This window comes from Pteropus vampyrus, unplaced genomic scaffold (assembly GCF_000151845.1).
Source record: "Pteropus vampyrus isolate Shadow unplaced genomic scaffold, Pvam_2.0 Scaffold62, whole genome shotgun sequence".
NCBI classification, from domain to species: Eukaryota; Metazoa; Chordata; class Mammalia; order Chiroptera; family Pteropodidae; genus Pteropus; species Pteropus vampyrus.
The window spans coordinates 1,643,794-1,664,733 of record NW_011888843.1 but is presented as its reverse complement, the minus strand read 5'-3'; the positions used below and the strand labels follow the sequence as shown (position 1 = coordinate 1,664,733).

General features: G+C 32.4%; 1 protein-coding gene across 3 annotated transcripts in view; it reads left to right on the top strand.

Moving 5' to 3' along the window:
- Positions 1–20,940, top strand: part of KIAA1468 (KIAA1468 ortholog) — a 102,356-nt gene that overhangs the window by 64,281 nt on the left and 17,135 nt on the right. For 2 of the 3 annotated variants that reach the window (XM_011361066.2, XM_023531136.1), the window contains 9 exons: positions 1,501–1,648; positions 5,467–5,623; positions 6,243–6,366; positions 8,127–8,175; positions 10,173–10,252; positions 13,328–13,434; positions 14,373–14,472; positions 18,790–18,872; positions 19,659–19,722. In XM_011361066.2, coding sequence (XP_011359368.1) covers positions 1,501–1,648; positions 5,467–5,623; positions 6,243–6,366; positions 8,127–8,175; positions 10,173–10,252; positions 13,328–13,434; positions 14,373–14,472; positions 18,790–18,872; positions 19,659–19,722 — 912 coding nt within the window. Of the gene's footprint in view, positions 1–1,500; positions 1,649–5,466; positions 5,624–6,242; positions 6,367–8,126; positions 8,176–10,172; positions 10,253–13,327; positions 13,435–14,372; positions 14,473–18,789; positions 18,873–19,374; positions 19,458–19,658; positions 19,723–20,940 lie in introns of all 3 variants that reach the window. The other variant, XM_011361067.2, reaches the window with a different exon arrangement.

Here is a 20,940-nt window from a genome sequence, read left to right as displayed (position 1 = left end):
TCCGGTGCCCAGAGGTAACTAAAATATGAGTCTCAGAATCTTTCTTATTTACACAATGTCAGAATGCTTTAACTCTTTATTTTATTTACTTCAGTAATTTTCTCACTTTTTAAAAGGAACTTTCCATTCTTTCCAAGTAAAAGAATTGAAGAAAAATTGAAGAAACAGTAGAAACTTCTTGATCTAATTTTGGTACTAAAAGTCTCTTAGAGTCTAGAAGAAAAACTAACATTTCTTTAATGCCTAATATATGCCATTAAGGTAGATACTTTATTTATAAGATATATAATTTTGTTATTATAACCCTTTGAATTACATTTTGGTTTTTTTTGTGTTTAGTAACTGCGTATTTAAGTAACTTCCCCAGGATCCCACAGCTGTTAAATGACAGAACCAGGTCTATTATGTCTCACTTCAAACTCGCCCTTTCTACCCCCAAATTTTAAAGGACCTATAAAGCTTTGTAACTACTCTGTAGGTGGTTTTATATATATATATATAATTTAAAAATTGAACTGTTTTTTTGGAAATTTCTAAATGAATATTAAAAAACTAAATGGACAACTACAGTGAAGTATTCCCTTTTGTGAAACCTAGGGAATTTTTTAAAGTATTTTTCTGAATGTTTGCATTCCTTCTATCTGAGAGTTATTCATGCCTGATTTTTCTTATTCCAATTCATAACATTAGTAATTCCACATTGCTACTAAACATATCTGCAGTATTCAACATAAGTAGTAGTTCTTCCATGAAGAAATTAACAAATTTAGAACTGAGTCGATAACGTAGAACTTAGTAAATAACTCGCATATCCGACACCATTGCTATTTTATCTAGTGACAACATCTCAAGTGGATTTGAACAGCAATAAATGTTTTTATCTCTAATAACTCTGGTTTTCACTTTAATATTTGGTTTCTGTTTACCGTACTGAACCTCCTTACTCTTTTTTTTTCTTTCTGTCGTCTCTTGTTTCCCTTTGAAATTTTTCCTCCTATATTTTATCTCTGTGTTAAATTATTTTAAAGTGCATTCAATGCTGTCAAATACAGATTTCACCAGATCTATAAAGAGATATTAGAAGTAGAAGAGGGAAAGTAGCAAGCACTGCTGCTGGTTTAATAGCTGAACATTTAAAATGATTCCTATGGCTCACTTTAATTTCTTTATCTCGACTTATAAAATTTCAAAAGATAAGACCCTCTTAAAAGAAAAAAAAAAACCTATAAAAGAAGTTCCATGCAAATGGCAGTGATTGATGTTCACCCTAAAGTTTTCCATATAAAAGATTGTGGTACTTCTACAGTACGTTGGTGCTCTTTACATTTTCATATGCTTAGAGAAATTAAGGTGAGAAGAATGGACATCTCCATTAGGTGTTATGCCATGAATCTAACATACAGGTCCTCAAATGTTTTATTATTTGCCATAGAAAAGAAAAGCATCATAAATACGTGATTTCAAAAGACTAAAATTAGCTTCCACCTCCTTATGTTTCAGGAAGGAGAGCACGGGCTGGATGAACATAAGCTCCACATGTATCTTTCTGCCTTGCAGTCCTTGATCCCATCTCTCTTTGCATTAGTACTACAGAACGCACCTTTCTCCAGCAAAGCCAAGCTTCATGGTGAAGTGCCACAGATAGAAGGTACTGAACTCAAACTGTGGGAGGAAGATGTAGAATATTAACAGCTTAGCTTCCCAAAGAATTGTTTTTGATTAAAATTCTAGAAATCACATTTTATGACAGTATAATTACTAAAATGTATTATAGGTGTGGAATCTCGTGATCATAGATCTAAGGTAAACTATATGCCTTCGTTTTTGATGGATAAGCCTCATGGTATTATTTTATAATATTTATTCTTTCTTTCAACTCTTCATCTATAGTCTTTTTATAACCTTTTTTCCTGTGGCTAAAATAAGTGTTTTCTTTTATTACTAGAGCCGAATCAGTGAAAAGATTCACTTAATAATTACAAGTGCCAGTTTATAAAGTTTGTCATTTGCACTTTTTCTTTCTTTTTTCTTCCCCAGCTGTTTTATCTTATTTTCTGTAGGGGAAGGTGAATGTATTGCTCTTTCCTACTATGTCCTTGAACAGAATATAAGCATTTGGGGCAGAATTTTTTTTTTCCAAAGAAAGAATATGACTTATTTTCAGAAATACATGAAATTGATAGCAAAAGCCAGAATTCTCTTATCTCAGTGTCCAGCTAACCAGTAAGTGACTTTTGGTCCATGCCACTCGGTGATTCCACTGCTGCTGTCCCCCAAGATAAATGGTTGTAGACAAGCTATTACTATGTATGAGATCCCTTTGCAGCTTTTTCAGATTTGTGAAATTATCTATGTCTCTTACTGGCTTTCTGAGAGACAAAAGAATTATACCATCGAGAACATCAACAGACACTTGATTTTTTTAGAATTGCAGTTTTCACATAAAGGAAATTTTGAGTTACCTGTAATCTTAGGGATTTGAAGCAGCATGTCTAAGGATACATGAAACACAGCACGAAGGTGTATACTATTTGAGTGTCAATTTTACTTAGAAAATTGAGAATGGATAGGGTGGAACATGTTTTCAAATATTATTAAGAAGAATGAAAATTCACACTTTTAAGTCTTCATAAAGCACTCGCAGCTGGCCACTCGACATTCTACCCCTTCACTCATTAAGGTACTGCATCTGCCTAGGGACTTTCCTGTCTTTCTGATTTCCTCTTTCTTTTTCTGTCTTGCTGGATTGGTTTGCTAGGACTGTCATGACAAAGTACCACAAACTGAGTGCCTTCATGAAAGAAATGTATTGTCTCACAGTTCCGAAGGCTTGACGTCTGAGCTGAAGGTGTCAGCAGGGTTGGTTCCTTCTGACAGCCGGGAAAAGCTGCTCCATGCCTCTCTCCTGGCTTCTGGTGGTTCGCTGGCAGGCTTTGGTATTCCTTGGCTGGTAGAGGCATCACCCAGATCTCCGCCTTCATCTTCACATTCTGTTCCCCCTGTGTGTGTGAGTGTGTGTGTGTGTCTGTGTCTGTGTCTGTGTCTGTCTGTGTCTGTGTCCAGATTTCCACTTTTTATAAGATCAGTCATATGGGATTAGAGGCCCACCCTTCTCCAGTATGAGCACATCTCATCTAATTACCTCTGCAACAACACGCCTTCGTAATAAGGTCATATTCTACAGTTCTGGGGGTTAGGGCTTCACCATAAGAAGTTTGGGGGGTGCATGGTTCCACCCTTAGCATTTGCTATCATTCATTCATTCATTTATTTAACAGATAATTCTTGAATGTCAAACACCTGTTGTCAAGCACATGCTGAAGATTAGATAGAAAATTTTCAAAACAACTGCTTTACCATCCTGAATATATTTGTTCTAGTGTTTATGTGATTATGTCTTCATCATACCAAAAATAATCTTTTTTCCCTTCAGTTTTTGTTGACTTAATTTGACTCTCTTTTAACTGCAGCTGTAAATGTTAATGTTATTATACCCACATCTAGGTTATAATGCTTTCATTATAAATGAAGAAATATTATATCTGTATTTAGAGTTGATCTATATATCTATGTCTACATGTCTGTCTATATATAATCCATATAATTTGGCATATAAATGAAGGTTTGTTTTCTCTTAAATAATGTAAATCCAAATATCTTTATTACCAATTTATTCCCCTGTGTTAGCTAATATTTATGTAAGGCACTATTTTAAACACTTGGGTTATACTTACGAACAAAGAAAAAACCTCTGCCATCATAGAGCTTATATTCTAGTGAGAGCGAAATACATTAGGGTCTTAACAGCTGTTATTTTACCGGATAATTGCCATTATTTTGTTGACAATAAAATGCTGGTGTTTTGTGAGCCTATTAAAATAGTATTCTGGGGACTTTATTGTATTGTTGTAAGTTAAATGCTCAAATTTTTAAAAATTCTGTTAAATAATGCATTGAGGCTCCTGAACCGCTCTGATTGCTTTATCTGTAATAATTGAGTTACCCAAGTAATTGCTTATTTCTTGACGTTGTTTTGCTTCTGTTGGACTTAGCTTTTAATCTTTGGACCTCACTTTCCTACAGTAAATCTTGATATATCTACTTTACTTTCAACTATTCCATTATTTTTAAATAATTTGTCACTATTTTTGAAGGAATAACATTAATTCCATCATAGTATAGCAGATTCTAACCAATATGATATAATCCTGTTTGAAATTATGTCAGATGTTAGAAATATAAAGTAAGATATCCCTCAGCATCCAAATCTAATTGATTCCTGGGTTGAGGTGGTAAGAATTTAGGCAGAAACTTTAAACAGTGAGAGATACCATGTTACTCAAACTCATTTATTTGTTTATGTATTATGATAACAAATATGAGAGTTCAGCGAGCAGTGGATAACCTTTATCTGTTCTTAATGTATTGTTTAAAGCCTTGCACAGCATAGAAGACAATAACGTCTTAATATTGTCTTTGCACATTTTAAAAATAAAGTGTATTTCATGTTTTCTTAAGTTTAGTAATTATCATTAAACCACTAATACGTTTTGAGAAAATGCTGCATTCTTTAGCCTCTGTGCAAGCGTTGTTGGGCCGTTAGGATTTTCTGGCCAACAGTTAATGAGCTTTTGGGATGCATTATTTACTTAACCTTCCATGAAGTGTTCCCTTAACAACTTCGGATCTAATTACAGATCTGAACTCCAGACTTTAAAATATATGAGTATATATTCATGTTTTATTTACATAATTTTAAAAATAGGTTCAACCCCCAAAACCTCTAAAATATATACATGAGACCCTAGTTATAATATTTATAATATATTATTTCTTATCGTATAGGTTAATGGTTTTAATACTTTATATTAACTTAATGTTTATCAAATAAGGAAATTTTTTTAAATAAAGCATTTAATATTGGAGATTAAATGCTTTAAGAAACCATTTCGGTTCAAGCTTTAATATATTTTATATCACTATTCTCTGCTATTAAACAATTTTTTCCGTTCTGTTAACCTATTCATTTTTTACTCCCCAAAGGAAGGATTCTATCATATTTACTGTTTTATTAACATAAACAGTCTGGTAGAATTAGAAATATTTCTGTTTTTTTAAACCAAATTTAAGCCCATATTTAGCTAAGATCTTACGTCTGGGCCAATTTTAATTTAACCTAAATGAAATGTTACACTTTATTAGCAAACTATTTCATAACAGTCTTTGTTTATAACTATTTAGTCTTATAAAATTTACTTTTTGGGGTTTGTTTAATCTATCTACATGTGACAAGAATTCATTTCCCTTTTATCTAAAAATGATTCATTTATCGCAGTGTTCTATATTAGAGTTTATAATAAACCAATTAGATATTAGGAGGCAGAATTTTATTTTCCTTTTGACAGAATAGCTAACTTTTTAAAGTGCCATTTTCCACATGACTTATTTTGTTTCTGTTATTTATAGTGACGAGGTTCCCTCGGCCTATGTCGCCTCTTCAAGATGTGTCTACTATTATTGGAAGCCGTGAGCAATTGGCAGTGCTACTGCAGCTTTATGATTACCAGCTGGAACATGAGGGTACAACAGGCTGGGAGAGTTTACTGTGGGTTGTCAATCAATTGTAAGTTCCCACCTCCTTTATCACTTGGTACACCCCAGTCAGTTGAATGGAAGATAGTTTACTATATTTAGCCCTGGCACCGGGGGACGAAATACATAACAATATAAAAAAATGTAACAAAGCATAACTTGGCATTATTTATGTAAACTTCTTTAGAACAGGAGATTTACAGCACTGGATATGTCATGATTTATCTATGAAGATGGTGTTGCTGTGTTAGGTCATCTGCTGCCTTGTAGTCCAATGGTGGTGGTGGATTTTAAGCTACATCCAGACTTCTCGTTGTTGAGGCCAAAATAGATGCCATGTTGGGCAAGCTCTTGTGTGAAACATCAAACTCATTGATTTGAATCTCATTCATTAACTCCATGCTCAGAACTTTGTCATTCTAGTTCCATATATTTTATGACAGTTAAAATTTATTTTAAGAAGTTTACAGAGTAGAATGTAAACATAAGACCTTTTCAAAGGGTCCTTAACAACTCCTTTGCTTTCCAATTTTACTGTCTATGAAAAGCAAAACAGAAAGGATTGTTGGATTTGCATTGTTTCAGAAATTGGCAAGGAAACAGTAATTTATGTGTATCCCCTGCCTATTTTTCTTTCCTTTCATATTCAGGTTGCCACAACTTATAGAAATAGTTGGCAAAATTAATGTTACTTCAACTGCCTGTGTCCATGAATTCTCCAGATTTTTCTGGCGCCTTTGCCGGACATTTGGCAAAATTTTTACAAACACTAAGGTAAAAACTTGTATTCCGTGTTTTCTTATATGCAAGAGCCATAGAAATGTAATGTGTTAATGCTTTGACAAAGTGAATAAAAGTATGAGCCCTTCCTTTAATATCTTTTAATATATTAGAAACCCGTGACAGTAAAAGAAAATTTTAGTCCGTAATATTCTTATCTCTATATCTATTTTTCCAAAGATGATTCAGCCTAGGCTTAGTTTGTATCCAGATTTAGATATGTGATCTACTCACTGTGGATATCGCTAAGATTTTCAGCATAAGAAGTGTCAGGGAACTCAACTGTGTGCAATCCTTTGAATATGCGTCTGGTCCTTGACCGTCTACCACATTCAGGAAGCAGCTATTTGCTCAGCATACTTTGGTCAAAACCTCAAGTGATGCTGGAACCATACCAGCTCTTAGCATAACTGCGACCAGACCAGCTCTTAGCATAACAGGGAACTTAAGATAAAGGCTGCATATTTCAGTCACTACTGAAAGTATCATTTGTCACATTTGCTTATCCAGGTTATTTTGTAGTTTTAGATACTAAAATTTGAATGTTCTTAGATCCCAGTTTTTCTTTAATCCTGTTAATCCATTTATCTTCATAGCATATTGTTAAGGCAGTTCTTTAGAGACCTAATAAAAACATAAAATGAGGTAGTTACTATAACCAATGTTAAGACATTTAAAAGGTGAATGTACGGCTTTTTACTATTATATTTGTGCAGCTCTTTACTATTAATTCTGTAGCTATTGAAACATTCAAAGCACAAACAGTGTGGTCTAGTGGACTGGACAAAATTCAGAAAATGGTTTTTGGCCCAATTCTGTGTGTGACCTTTAATAAATAATTTATCTAGACGTAGTCTTTTCATGTGTGAAATGAATAAGTTCCTTCAATGTCTTTTAGTTCTCTAAGTATTATTCTGTAGATTAATCTTTTAACAGTGGTCTTTACCTCAGTTTAAGTTGAATATGTAAATTAATGTGCCTGGCCTGCCAATTGGAGGGGAAAACCAGACCTTGATGTCTCTGTAGAAGAAATAAGATCGTTTTACATTTTTCACTAACATCTAATAACAATTATTAAATATAGTTTGATTTTACTGTTATCAATAGTGGTAAAAATTGTTTGACGTCTCCAAAAGGAGCTATTTTTTTTTTTTAAGGCAAGTAAGAGTCCACTTTAGGTGGTTGACTTCAGTAACCTAAAATCTGAAGTCTGTTATTACATCAATAATAAAATATTAAAACAAGTATTTGCTCTAACTTAAATTATTAAAGTTAAATTCGATATTTGATGTCTAAATTTTAAAGAAGTTGAAATAAAAGACTAAACATGGATATCACATGATGTATTATATACCCTGAATGAATGCAGTTTTTTTAAATACAGCAAATATTTTTTCAATAATTCTAATATAATATTTACCTAAATAACCTATTATCAAGTTCAATGTTAGAGGTAGTAATTTCAAGCATTTAAATTGTTTTTGGAAATTAATTTAGTGAAGGAAACCAAAGGCTCTTCAGAAAATACTTGCTGACCTGGTTTTTAAAATATTTTATCTCTTAAGGTGTTATTTTTAGTAACTTGACTCTTTTATCCTAAGCCTCTTAAGAATTATTACATTTCTGACCACTTAAGTCAATGATCTATAAAGCACTATAAATCAATAGTAGTAGCAGTAATAACATTTTATTTAGTTACTCATCAATTAGTCCATGAACCTGAGACTTTCTTATCTTTTCTTTGGGCTGCTCAGGTAAAACCTCAGTTCCAGGAGATTTTAAGACTATCTGAAGAAAACATTGGTAAGTTTGTTTGTTATTACTTTTAAAAACAATTGAATCTCTTCACTCAGGAAAAATACTATATTCATTATATGCAAATTAAATAATGAACTAGCAAGTACAATTGAATAGGAAAATTTAAACTATGGCGTTCTTGATTTTACAACTATGTCATATCTAATATCCTTCCCAGGAGGTGATAGTGAGGTTAATCTTTGTCATTTTGATTGTGAATATCTACCTTCATTGTGACCAAATTGACCTAAGGCTGAGCTTCTCAAACCAAGTAATTGTACCCTCGGAGGTCTGAAGTAGTATTTTTAACATATTGAAAAGTACAAAATAAAGAGCATCCAATTCATAGTCAGCTATTTAAAATTTTTAAAAATTAAAACAGGCATAATGGAATAGAATGCATGATATGTATATATATGTTTTTCAAATGAAATATGAGATTTTAATGAAACTGCGGTCTTGGATGGACAGCTCCAGTCCCTCAGTTGATAGTTTTCACTCGTCTGCCTTAAGAAGTCTAGTTATAGTACCATTGGCCTAAGAATATGTCGATGTGTGGATCTTATGTCCCTATGTATATTTCTAGTTTTTAGGAATAAATTGTGGAAAATGTTAGGGGGAAAGATGCATAGTCTCTCCTCTTTTTTTTTTTTAACTTGGCTGATCTTTAAATGTATAGGTAATTCTTACCTCAGTCCCACTGATTTGCTCTGAGTGATCTAGAAAACTTCATTTTCGGCTGTCCTCAGAAGGTAGAGAATGAATAAGTGATTCCTTTTCTTTTAATTTTAAAAACATTGATGAGATTCTCTTTTTGACAAATGCTTCCCAAAATTTATATTTAATAACTTTATAAAAGATTAATGTTTGAAATGACTGATAGTTGGTATATCTGTTTAGTTAGATATTAATTCTGATGATAAATTAATGAAGAATATTTACATACTTTTGGAAACTGACATTTTATAGTTATTAGTTAGCTATGGATGTTTAGCTGTTCATATAAGAAACGATTACTAACCCTTCTATATACAGTTCATATCCATAAATTGAACTTAAGCTTAAACTTATGTTCATAGCCTCATTTACCTCTTAAGTACCATAGTCACACTCGAGTAAACAAACCTTAAATACTAATTGATGTGAAAATGGAACTCTCTTTTTTGCTAAAATTCCTTCAGTGCAGTTAGGAAAATACATCTTTTCAACTCAATTTCTCTCTGAAAAAAATTTAAAACCATACGAAAATAGAAAAAAAAGTAATAAAAATTTTTAAATACATAAAAGCGAATACAAAGCACTTAAAACATATAGTGCCTATAGGTCAATAAGCAAGAGCCGTTGTGCTATAAATAATAACTCATATCATCTGGAACTTTTAAAATCATCTACAGGTGCTCCATAAGAAAATCTCTTCCTTTACAGTAGTCGTAGGCATTCGTCTGTGATCGATGCTTTCCCTTCTCCCCATGCTTTAGTCTGACTCTTCCCTCATCTGTGATTACAATCAGGGTTCTGTCTGGCTGAAAATCTCTGTAGAGGATGCAGGAGGAGCTCTGAAACTAGGCTAGTATTGGAAACTAGGTAGGATCTCATATTTGGAAGCAGATTAAGTAATATATGTAGGCTCCTCCTTTTGGTTGAGCACCCTTATGTTTTACTGAATACTACAAATTGAAAGCATAAAAACTTGTAAAGACCTGTTTATATGGGCACTTGAGAGACTCTTAAATCTCTGATTTCTGATTAAGGAAATGGGAATATAGCATCTCATTTTGCTTATTAAAGTATTTTCCCTTCTATCAAAAGTATTTATGCTAAAGGTAAAAATATTGTTTTTGTTAAAACAACCAGTGTTTTAATCAAAATTGCTTTTCAAAGTAATGATAATATTTATTTGTAAGCCTGTAACCAGTTGTCATTTTAAATGTAATTTGCATTGTGATGTTTTGTTTTACACTTAAAACATACTCAGAATTTTAAAATTATTTTAATAATTTTAGATTCCTCAGCAAGAAATGGGGTCCTCACTAAAGCCACTGTCCCCATTTATGCAACAGGAGTCCTTACATGTTATATTCAGGTAAGGGTAAAATTCTTTTACTGGAAAATGTAAAAGCACTTTCTATTTAGAAAGATAACGTAATATTATGTCTTTTTAATGTGTGTATAAGTGAAAATGGTACCCATAAAGGAAAACAAAATTTATTTGTTTTATTCAATTAGTATTTTATAGTAGAGAGCATATTTGAATAAGTCTCTGAATAAAATCTCCATTGAACAAATAAATTTGGAGATGGTATACTACTTGATATTTTGTTAGAAGTGTTAGATTGCACTTATTTAGCAGTTTTTTGTGTTTCGTGCTGAATTTTTTATAAACAACAAAGCACATGTGTGAGGTAAAGCAAACTACAAAATGCTGTAGAATACTATATCATTTTTAGCCAAGTACTTTTTGATAATACTTTATTTTTCTTTTTGTTACCACATGATAAATTATCCCAAAACATAATGGCTTACTATAACCCTTTTATTTTCTCATGGGTTTTGCTCAGTGAGGTGTCTCTTCTGCTAGTCTTGCTGGTGGACACTCGTGTTGTTGTATTCAGCTGATTGGTTGGCAAGGGGCTCAGCTAGGGTGCCTGAGCATCTCTCTCCATGTAGTGCTAGGGCCTCTCTCCAGGGGGCCCCTGGAACAGCAGAGTCAGACCTATTACATGATGGCTCAGGGCTCCCAAGAGTGAAGAAGCAAAATCTGCAAGGCTGTGGCTTAGGCCTTAGGTTAGCACATCACTACTACTCCATTCTGTTGGTTGAAGCAAGTCTCAGGCCCAGCCCAGATTCAAGGGGAGGCAGCTAAACAAGGGCAGGAACCCGTGTGGTTCGCTGGTGGTCACCATATAACAGACCACCTCAGTCCACTTAACCTGTTTAAGTAAATTGCACACGATGTGTATCAAGGCATATCAGTCATTTTTAAGTGTGAGGCAGTCCCGCTAGTAAAGTGAAAATGTAGACTTAGGATAAAAGCTTTTTTGGAAATTAGAATGTGAGAATCAAAAAGGAAGACCTTTTTTCCTGAATTTTCTCCCATTAATACCTAGCATTTCTTTTTGCCCTTTGAATTCAAAGTACAGCAATTCATATTTATTGCCCTCTTCTCCTAAAACAGATTTGAACCATCTTAACGATATTAAATATAGCTCTACAGTCTCACATGACACCTTGAAATAGAAGCTCCAGCTAAGTACGATAGTATCTTTTAAATTTTTCTACACTAGTTTCTAAGACTACCTCATAATATCGATATACACAGAATCCCTGTGTATAGGATATTTTAAGTCATGTGGCCTTAATAGATTGTGGATTGTCTCTATTGTTCCTAAATTCGTGGAGATTAAGTCCTAGCACATTGCCAGGCACAGTAGTATACGCTCTTCTCTCGCCCTTTAATTTTCAAAGCCATCCCAGCATAGCAACAAGTGTTATGTCAATATTAATCTCTCTCTTTTTTAACCCCTGTAAGTTTCTATGTTGGTTTTGACCACAAATATTATTTTAAAGTATAATAAAGTACTAAGTACAAAGTTTGCCTCATAGTAGGCCCTCAGTATAGATTGGTGGAATAAATGAGTAAGGACATTTTTTGAGTCACTATATGAAGTCCAAATATCTAAAGAGATAAGAACTAAAAAGTTAGCTGAAAAATGTGAATGGAGGTAGCTGTCATAGATTATAGATAGCCGGCGTTACCTGGAAGCATGCACTAGCGGTTAATATTTTTCTTACTAAACAAAATTTCTGGTAGGGTAAGTCACCGCCCTATTTGATTTGGTAAACAGAAACTGTTTTGAATCAACTACATAAGCAGTATTTTTCGTCTTGAGATTTGAAAAATAGGATTGTAGTAAATTTTCAAATCAAAATAACCGTGCTCATTTAGAAGTATATTTCATAGCTCTTCACACTTAAATTTTTTCAGATTTTCAGTTTATTTAACAAATTTAATTATACTCTTTGACATAAAAGTCAACTAAAGATGAGTGAAATTTCTATTTCAATTTATGATGCTGATTTGTCCAGGTCTAAGCTTTTTACTAAGTAGAATGTCATGTTCTAACACTGCCATATCCATCCTTTATTCTTGCTGATCATCACTTTTGTCAACTCTTTATCTCTACCTCATCCTAAATTAACCTATGTAAAAAAAAATAGTAGGCGGTCATCCAGTCTTCTTATGGGATCTGTTTATTGTTGACCTCATATATCTCTAATGACAAAAAACTTGACTCTAATTTATTATATATTTATTTTCTGATAGAATGTAAGATTCCTTTCCCTTACAAATTCAGGTTAAGTTATCATACCATGTTATTTTTTTTATTTCCTAATTTAGCAGGCTTGCCTTTTCTAATATATTTCTTAATAGAGTACTATGTAAGAAAAACGAAAAATATTTTCTGATTATGAAAATAATGGTTCGTTGAAGAAAGTTTGAAAAATACAGATTATTTTTCAATCAAGGGCATGACTATTTCTTTCAAGAACACAATAATCTATATTTCAGCAAGTATGCAGTTTCTTACCACTAAGATGTTACAAATATGATTTCTTAGAAATCAATTTTCTACTGTTATTGAGATAGCTGTTTTAGTAGTTTGTATTTTAAGTATTTAGAGCCAAAATTAATACAAACTAAAATTGATAAAATAAAAGAATATACCCTTTTATGTCCTAAACCAAGACTGTCTAATACAACTTTCCTCGGTGATAGAAATAATCTGTATCTGAGCTGTCCAGTAAGGTAGCTGCTAGCCACACATGGCTATTAGGCACTTAAATTGTGTATAGCTAGTGCAGCTAAAGAACCAAATCTTTTATTTTACTTAATTTCTAATTTAAATATAAATATAAATAATCACATATGGTGAGCGGCTATCATATTGAACAGCACTGTTCTAAATCTGCGAATTAAGATAGTCTTTGTCTTCATAACTTTGTGATCATAAATATACTTAATAAATATCTTTAATTAAAAGGCTTCCAAATTAGGACATTTCACCTTTCTTTGGTAAAATTTTTTAATGATAGGAAAATATGGTTTTAGCTCTACTTGATTGCTTGGAACTTCATCACCCGTCCTTTTCCTCTGTAGGAAGAAGACCGGAAACTGTTGGTTGGATTCTTAGAAGATGTGATGACCCTGCTTTCATTATCTCATGCTCCTCTTGATAGCCTGAAGGCTTCTTTTGTGGAACTGGGGTAAAATAATAGCTTAAAGTTTTTAAAAACTTATGCAAAGTTTTTAAATATTTCTTGATCAGTACATTATAATAAAAGAGTGGGGGAGAGGATACAGACATAGGTTTTCTTTAAATTAGTGGAGAAATAAAGTCAAATACAAATTTGAAGAAAATTTACTTTCTCAAACCTGAAAGAGGAGCCCCAAGTGAAAAGCCAGGTCATTAGGCTCCTGTTTCCTTCCTATTGATTTGCCTAATCCCGCTCATAATCACATCATCTACTGCTAAAGTAGTTTTAATCCAGTCTTCACTGAAAACAGGCTTATGCATTTATTAATAACATTGTCTTGCATTGTTTTGGACTTCACAGCCAACTTACTCTGCCCTATAGATGATTTGAGTTATTTGATCCTACAACAACTGTACGACATAGATAGGACATGTATTGCTTCTTTAATTTTGATAGATGCAGAAATTAAGATCCCCAGAGGTTGTAAATTACCCATCTGACTCTTAGTCCAGTGCTCTTTCTTTTTTGTTTCTCATAGGTAAATTTTATTTTTCTTTATTTTTTAAATAATTTTATCTTTTATGCTATTAAAGGGTTGAAATTTCAGTCATAATTGCATATGCTTAGAGAAGCTAAAAGTATAATTCTTGATTATGCTAAAAGTTTGTGGTTTTACAGGGCGACTTCCTTTTTTAAAGAATCTTAGATGTAACCTGTTAAACCATACGTAGTAATTCCATTTGTTTTACCAATATTTTATCATTAATATTCCGTATAAATATAGTATTTTACGGTATACCAGTAAGGCACTGTGGCTCTCACTTTTTTTTTCTTTTTTTTTTTTATTTGAGGTTTTGTTTTAATTTTTTTTTTCTTTTTTTTCTCCCATCTACCTTCCCCTCCCCACTCCCAGCTCTCACTTTTAACACTGATTTTTCTTCTTTCAGTGCAAATCCAGCCTACCATGAGTTACTGTTAACTGTTTTATGGTATGGTGTGGTCCATACTTCAGCCCTTGTGAGGTGTACTGCTGCTAGAATGTTTGAGGTATGTAAACAAATGCTTCTGTTGGTTCAGATTATACTGATGTATCTGGAGAAGAGGGAAAAGGGAATTTTTTTTAAAGGCTTTACATACTATATTATATTGATGCATATTTTATGGTATTGAACAATATCTAGTTGTGTACTGTGTGATGGGGCAGAAATTTAGCTTTGGCATATTTAAGAATGTTTTCTAGTTTTAATGGTTCCTCAAATGTTATTCTATTATCAGTTCAATTTCTCAAATTATCTTTTAATTCTTTTTTTTAATTTCCATCCTATTTAAATCTTTCTGATAATACTTTTCTATACTGAGGTATATGGCTACTAAAATAAACTAGAGCAATACAGAATATTTTTTAAGTTGTAAAATATAATTGGATTCATGAGTATCATTAAAAAATTAGTCATTGCAATTATGGAAATATTTATTCTGTTGATTACTCCTGCTTCATGATTCCCTCACATATCATATATGGAATAACATCCATATAGATTATCAACCCATAGATTTTTAAGACTGAATAGACTGTTTATATAATTTAACTGGATTTTCTCAAATTGCCACCTACCCAAGTTAAGTATGAAAACTGAAATACCTATTTTATGTATCCATTGTAAAGGAAAATTATGTCATCGCCTAGTGTGAGTATATATATGTATTTCAAAAACTTGTATTCGAGCACTAAAATTGGTTTGGAGTATTTCTTATTGCTAAAGTCTTGCCATGAAGCCAGAATGCCTGGGTTGAGTTTCTGTCTCTGTCACTTAGTGGCAAGTTCAAACTTCTCTGTGCCTTAGTTTCCTCATCTACAAAATGGAGATGATAATAAGTATCCATCCCAAAGGATTTTTGTTAATATTAAGAATTAATACTTTTTAAAGCCCTTAAAACAGTGTCTGGCACATAATAGCTTAATAAATTTTAACTATCATTGTTTTTTTTTTAATTTATGCTATTCATAAAATAATGTAATAGTTTAGGGAACATATATTTATGCAAACTAAAATGTCCCTAATATTCCTGTGATTCTTAAAATATCTTAAAGCATTTATTTCCATAAGAAGAACTGGATAATTCAATTCTTTCTGAATTTCAGAATTTTTCCACAATTTAAGATAAATTGCCATTTAAAGGATAGAGCACTAATATATTTAAAATATATACCTTCTAAAACTTTTAAATATATAAAGTAGATTCATGGAATCTAAAGAAAATTTTATTATTATCAGAAGTTTGAAAATTTTCTGTCCATGTTATTCCCTCGGTTATTTTACATATTTGATTTTAAAAAAAAAAAACACCTGTAATCAAGTATTCTTCGTCAAGGTGAATGCCAAATCGAAAATTCAGTTTGATGTCTAGTATAGATTCCTTCTAGGTGTAAATAACTTTTAGTTATTCAGTATGCTTAAATAGTCTTTACCATGAAAGAAAAAAGTTTTTCTTTATTCTCTTCCTTCCCCCCAAAATGAAAAGACATCCTTTTAAATGAAGAGCTTTTTCTTTAATATGTTTACTTCATAGAATTTTATTCTAAGACTATAAAAGTTATTGCTTTATCTTAAACCATTTGTTTCTAAAATATATGTGTGTACCAGTGAAGCTATCATATAAGTGAAAATAATTTAAATAAATCAAATGTAGTATCCTCCCTTTTTATTTGTTTTTGAGTTTTTCTGCCTTATTTCTTACATGTGGCTTTTGTCTGGTTTTGGTTTCTGTGCTCGCTGTCAGTGCTGGATTGGAATCTGTTCCCATGCTTAAGTAGTTTTCCATGTTCTCTCACGTTGATTATGAGCTAAGTCTAATTTGAGAGATTATTTCAATATTATTAAAAATTTATTTATGATAAAAATATTTTCATAAGATTTCTTTTGATGTTAATACTTAATAATTTACAGTTATGCCTACTTCCCCCCAAATGAGTTAATTCAAATTAAAAACATAAAATTAGGACACTTAAATTTTTTTTTTTAATGTGAAACCAGAAACTGTTGAGAAGAAATCAAAAACCATTGTACCAGGAACATAATATGAGATACTTTAGTGAAATTAAATACTAAATTTAGCTCTGAATTTTCGGACAGCAGGACAAAAAGGGGAAACCCAATCAGTCGTACTATTCTTATTGTTAAATAAGAGGCAGTGGGGTACTTTTTGAAGTAGCAAATTATTATTAAAATTGATTTATAAGGAGACTTCATTATGTGGCTCCCTGTGACATGGATTTCCCAAAAGATGCAGAGAAGAACTTCATATAATGATTTCTTCTATCGATCATAATGGAATCGAACACATAACATTGGACTACGGCTCCCAGAAGGCCTGGACTTTCAGACAAATGTGGTTGTGTCCATTTTCCAGCTCCACTTCTAAAACCCTAGATGAGTTACTTAACTTCTCTAAGGCTCTAAGGCTTATTTCTTAATCTGTTAAAATATTGTTAATAATTGTACTTATCAGATCAAATGATATATTATAAATTGATAGCTCTTAAATTTTCCCTCCAGAGCAGGGAAAAATTAACTTGTCACCTAGATTATCCTTTTTTTTTTTTAATGCTTTTTGGCTGGCACAAAATAGCAGACATTTCAAAATATACTTTACTGATTCAAGTCTAAGCTATCTTATTTATAAAATGATGCAGAGATGAGAGTTTTATTTATAAAAGAGTATTCAAACTTCTTGTCTCTATTTCTTTCTACCTGACATCAGTAATGTTTAAGGTAGTAACAAAAGTTCTTATGTCATTTTATTCCTGCCTGATTACCCATGGTTTTTTACAAAAATTATTTCAGAATATTGAAGTAGATTCTAAAGTGAATTAGTTGTTAAATGGTAACAGATTATTGTAAAATTAAGAATCGTCACATAAAGCGAGCTCTGCTCTCTCTGACGTGTTGTGTAGTAAGAATGTGTTAACATACGCACAGTGTTGGGATTTTGTTACTAAAAATTCCATGGCATCATTTATCTTCCAGGAGGACTAGTGAACAGATTATTTAGCATTTAGGATTCATTTGTATTTACATTCTGAAGTTGAAAATTTGGGATTAGGACATTGTCCTTCTCTATTGAACTCATAAAACTCAGTAATTTTTATAAAAAACAAGATTTATACTTCTCAATATTGTTCTCTTGTTCTTTGATATAGAGTTGGTTGCTAAATGAATTAATTGTTTTATTATTCGATTATAGAGATGGATCTCATTGTACTTAACGGATATACTTTTTTTATTTACTTGAGCTCTAAAAGAAATGTAAAACAAAGAACTCTTTGTAAATGTTAACTACTTGGACCAGCCAAAAAAGTTTTTTGTTTGTTTTTTAAATATATTTTTTATTGAGATAACATTGGTTTATACCATTATATAAATTTCAGATATGCAACATTATAAATCAGCATCTGTATGTACCACATCATGCTCACCATCAAGTCTAGTTTCCATCCATCACCTTACAATAAAAAAATTGAAATTAATAATTTTTCCCAAATATATCACAAATCTTATATCCTTGGAGCACTTATAATAAGTAAACTCATATTTCTGAATCTCTAGTCTTTGTCAGACACACTATTTAGGAGTATTATGTGCAGTTGGTAGCCTAATGATCCTTTAAGTTAAACGACAGTATCACCATTTTCAGATGAGAAAACTGAGTTTCAAGAGATTATGTAATAATGTATCTAAGGCCAAATGGCTAACAAGTGAAGAGCTAGAGTCTAAACCCAGATCTGATTCCACATATAATGCTTTCTGCTAGGCTGTATTATATCTGTCTACCTCAAAATAGAAAGTTGTGTAACAGGTTGGGGATTTTCCTATGTGATTTTAAAGTTTACTTGCTATAGAACAATCAGATGCAATTTAGTGGTGATTGCTAGCCGTTTGAGTTTGGTTTAAAAACAGTCCAGTTTGTACCTTGTTGGTCATAATAAAATCACACCGGATTTACTTAAAGAATTTTAATCATAGAACTCAGTATGTGTCTTTTTTTTTTTTTCTTTTTTTTTTAAGGAAAGCTTTCTTTCAAATTGCATTTCAATTGAACATGGAAATTGCATTGACTATTTGACCAAAAGTACAAACTGCATTATATTGGTGACAGACTGCTAGGCTATTTAAGCTTCATTTTCCTCCTAAGCATTCTCTGCCTTTGTAAAGCACTCTAGTAGCAATATTTGCTTAGCTTCTAATTTTGTTTTTGCTTTTGTGTTTTCTCTCTTTCTCTTGGTTATTCCTTTCTACTCCCCATGGCGTTGCGTTTGCTCTTTCCATGTATCGCCTGTGAATACCCCCTGCGCTGACCAATCAGCTGTTGGTGAAGGGGGTGAATGAAACTCTGGTAGCTCAGAGGGTTGTTCCTGCTCTCATTACTCTCTCCAGTGACCCCGAAATGTAAGTGCGGTCCCTGCCTTTTACATTCAGCATCCCTTTCAAAATGCGCCTGTCAAGAAGTAACCATCAGCTTTTAAATTTATTGAAAGATATATTTCTCTCTTTAAAATAATAATGTTGGAGTATGCTTACTTGATTTGAAACTTTATCATGCTACTATTCATGTATCTTTAAGTCAAGCTTCAAGAAGCCTAGTTTGGAGGCCATATATTAAAAACATAAATTTTCGTAATTTTGGTCCTCAATAAATATTTCCAAAACTTAAAACATGCTGATGGACTATTTCTTCCAAGCCAAGAAGGGATGCTCTGCTAATCTCGCTAACATGTTGTTACCAGTAAGTACAGTGGCATGAACCAAAGGCTTAACATTTTAATGTCTCGAGTGGGTGACTAAACCAAGAAAGGCCAATGAGTCTGCCTGCCCATCCTCAGTCACAGCTAACCCAGTTCTCATTCCAGTTTACCAAACCATTTTTTATTGCATGTTGACTGGTTTACAGCTGACTCTTCGAGGCATGAGTGAAGCGTTAGTTGACAAGCGGGTTGCTCCGGCCCTTGTTACCTTGTCCAGTGATCCTGAATTGTGAGTTTCACAGACTGCGACCTTAAGTTATCCTGTCTGTCTTTTTGAGCATTCTTGGTCTGCTTTTTTAAAATTTAATTTGTCATTGCTAGAGACTAATACGGTATATTTATCTTGCATTTATTTTGATATACATTTTAATGATGATTAGTTTTTCATCCCAAAGAAAACTTCAGTTCCTTTCTTTTTTAATTCCAACAGCTCTGTCAGGATTGCCACAATTCCAGCTTTTGGCACTATTATGGAAACAGTTATTCAAAGAGAGGTAGGAAATGATTGAAATTTACTCTGTCTATGTACTGTTGAGGTGATAGTAACGCATTTCCCATGCGGATAGCCAGTGGCAGGGTCAGGGAGCGTCACACCTTTCATTTCATTTCTTAGTTGTGGACCAGAAGAGAATCTCAGTATTTGGAAACACAATAGCCAACCCAAAGTGTATTTTCATGTCCTTAGGAAAAGTCTAGACTTCTCCATTAGAAAATTAAGTATAAGCCAACTCTCAGATGTTCTATTTTAAGCCTAGCTGGATATTGCAGTTTTGGATAATCCTTCAAACCAGATCTAGCTCCAGAGCCTTCTGTCCTTCAGTAGACTCGTGGACAGTCTGCACAAATTCCTTATTGCCAGTTTGTACAGATTTGAAGACTATTTTGTCAGATAACTTTAGGAACACAGTTTTATAAATGGAGGCTAGGGGCAGCTGTATTCTCCTGTGTCTTTGATATCAAGCTGCAAGTCATTTCACAGCACACAACACTGTGACAACCCGATGTCATGCTGACTGCAGGATATTACCAAGGTTGTCCTCCCCAAAAGTGTGCTTCATTTCAGAAACTTATTTAATTTCAAGTTTGTTAGGTTCTACCTGCAACATTAACTATAAGACATTTCTCAAAATTAGTATCAAAATTTCATTCTTTATTACCAATAGGACACGTCCTTATATAAAAGAAAAACGCTATAGATTAGAAAATAAATTTTTTGTAGACATATTACTTAGCCACTTAAATGGAAAACTAGATTTTCATCTAAAAAACACCCAAAAAAAGAAAAACTATTTTGTAAAATTCCTTTGTCATATAGATTTTTTATAACAAAAATAATTTAGTTGTCAATGGAAAAAATGTTTTCAATTTTTCACTTATATATTTCACTGGTGAAGTGACATTAAAAAAAGCACATCATTCATTCTGCAAAGCTTGCAGTCTTCGCAGAATTTCAACATGTTCTTAAATTCTAAAATAAAAACGTCTTTTAGGGAAATATGAGTAAGATATAAGTCATTAATGACTCAGAGCTCTCAGAGGTGAGTAACTGGGTAACTTACACTAATTTAAGAATTATAATTTAGATATAAAATCATCATAAATTTATCTTTCCCTAAATATTGTGGAGTCTTTTCATTTGTTTTTAGTTAGCCAGGTAATATTTTTTTATTTTCAAAAACCAAAACATCAGAAATTAACAAGCATAAACAAAA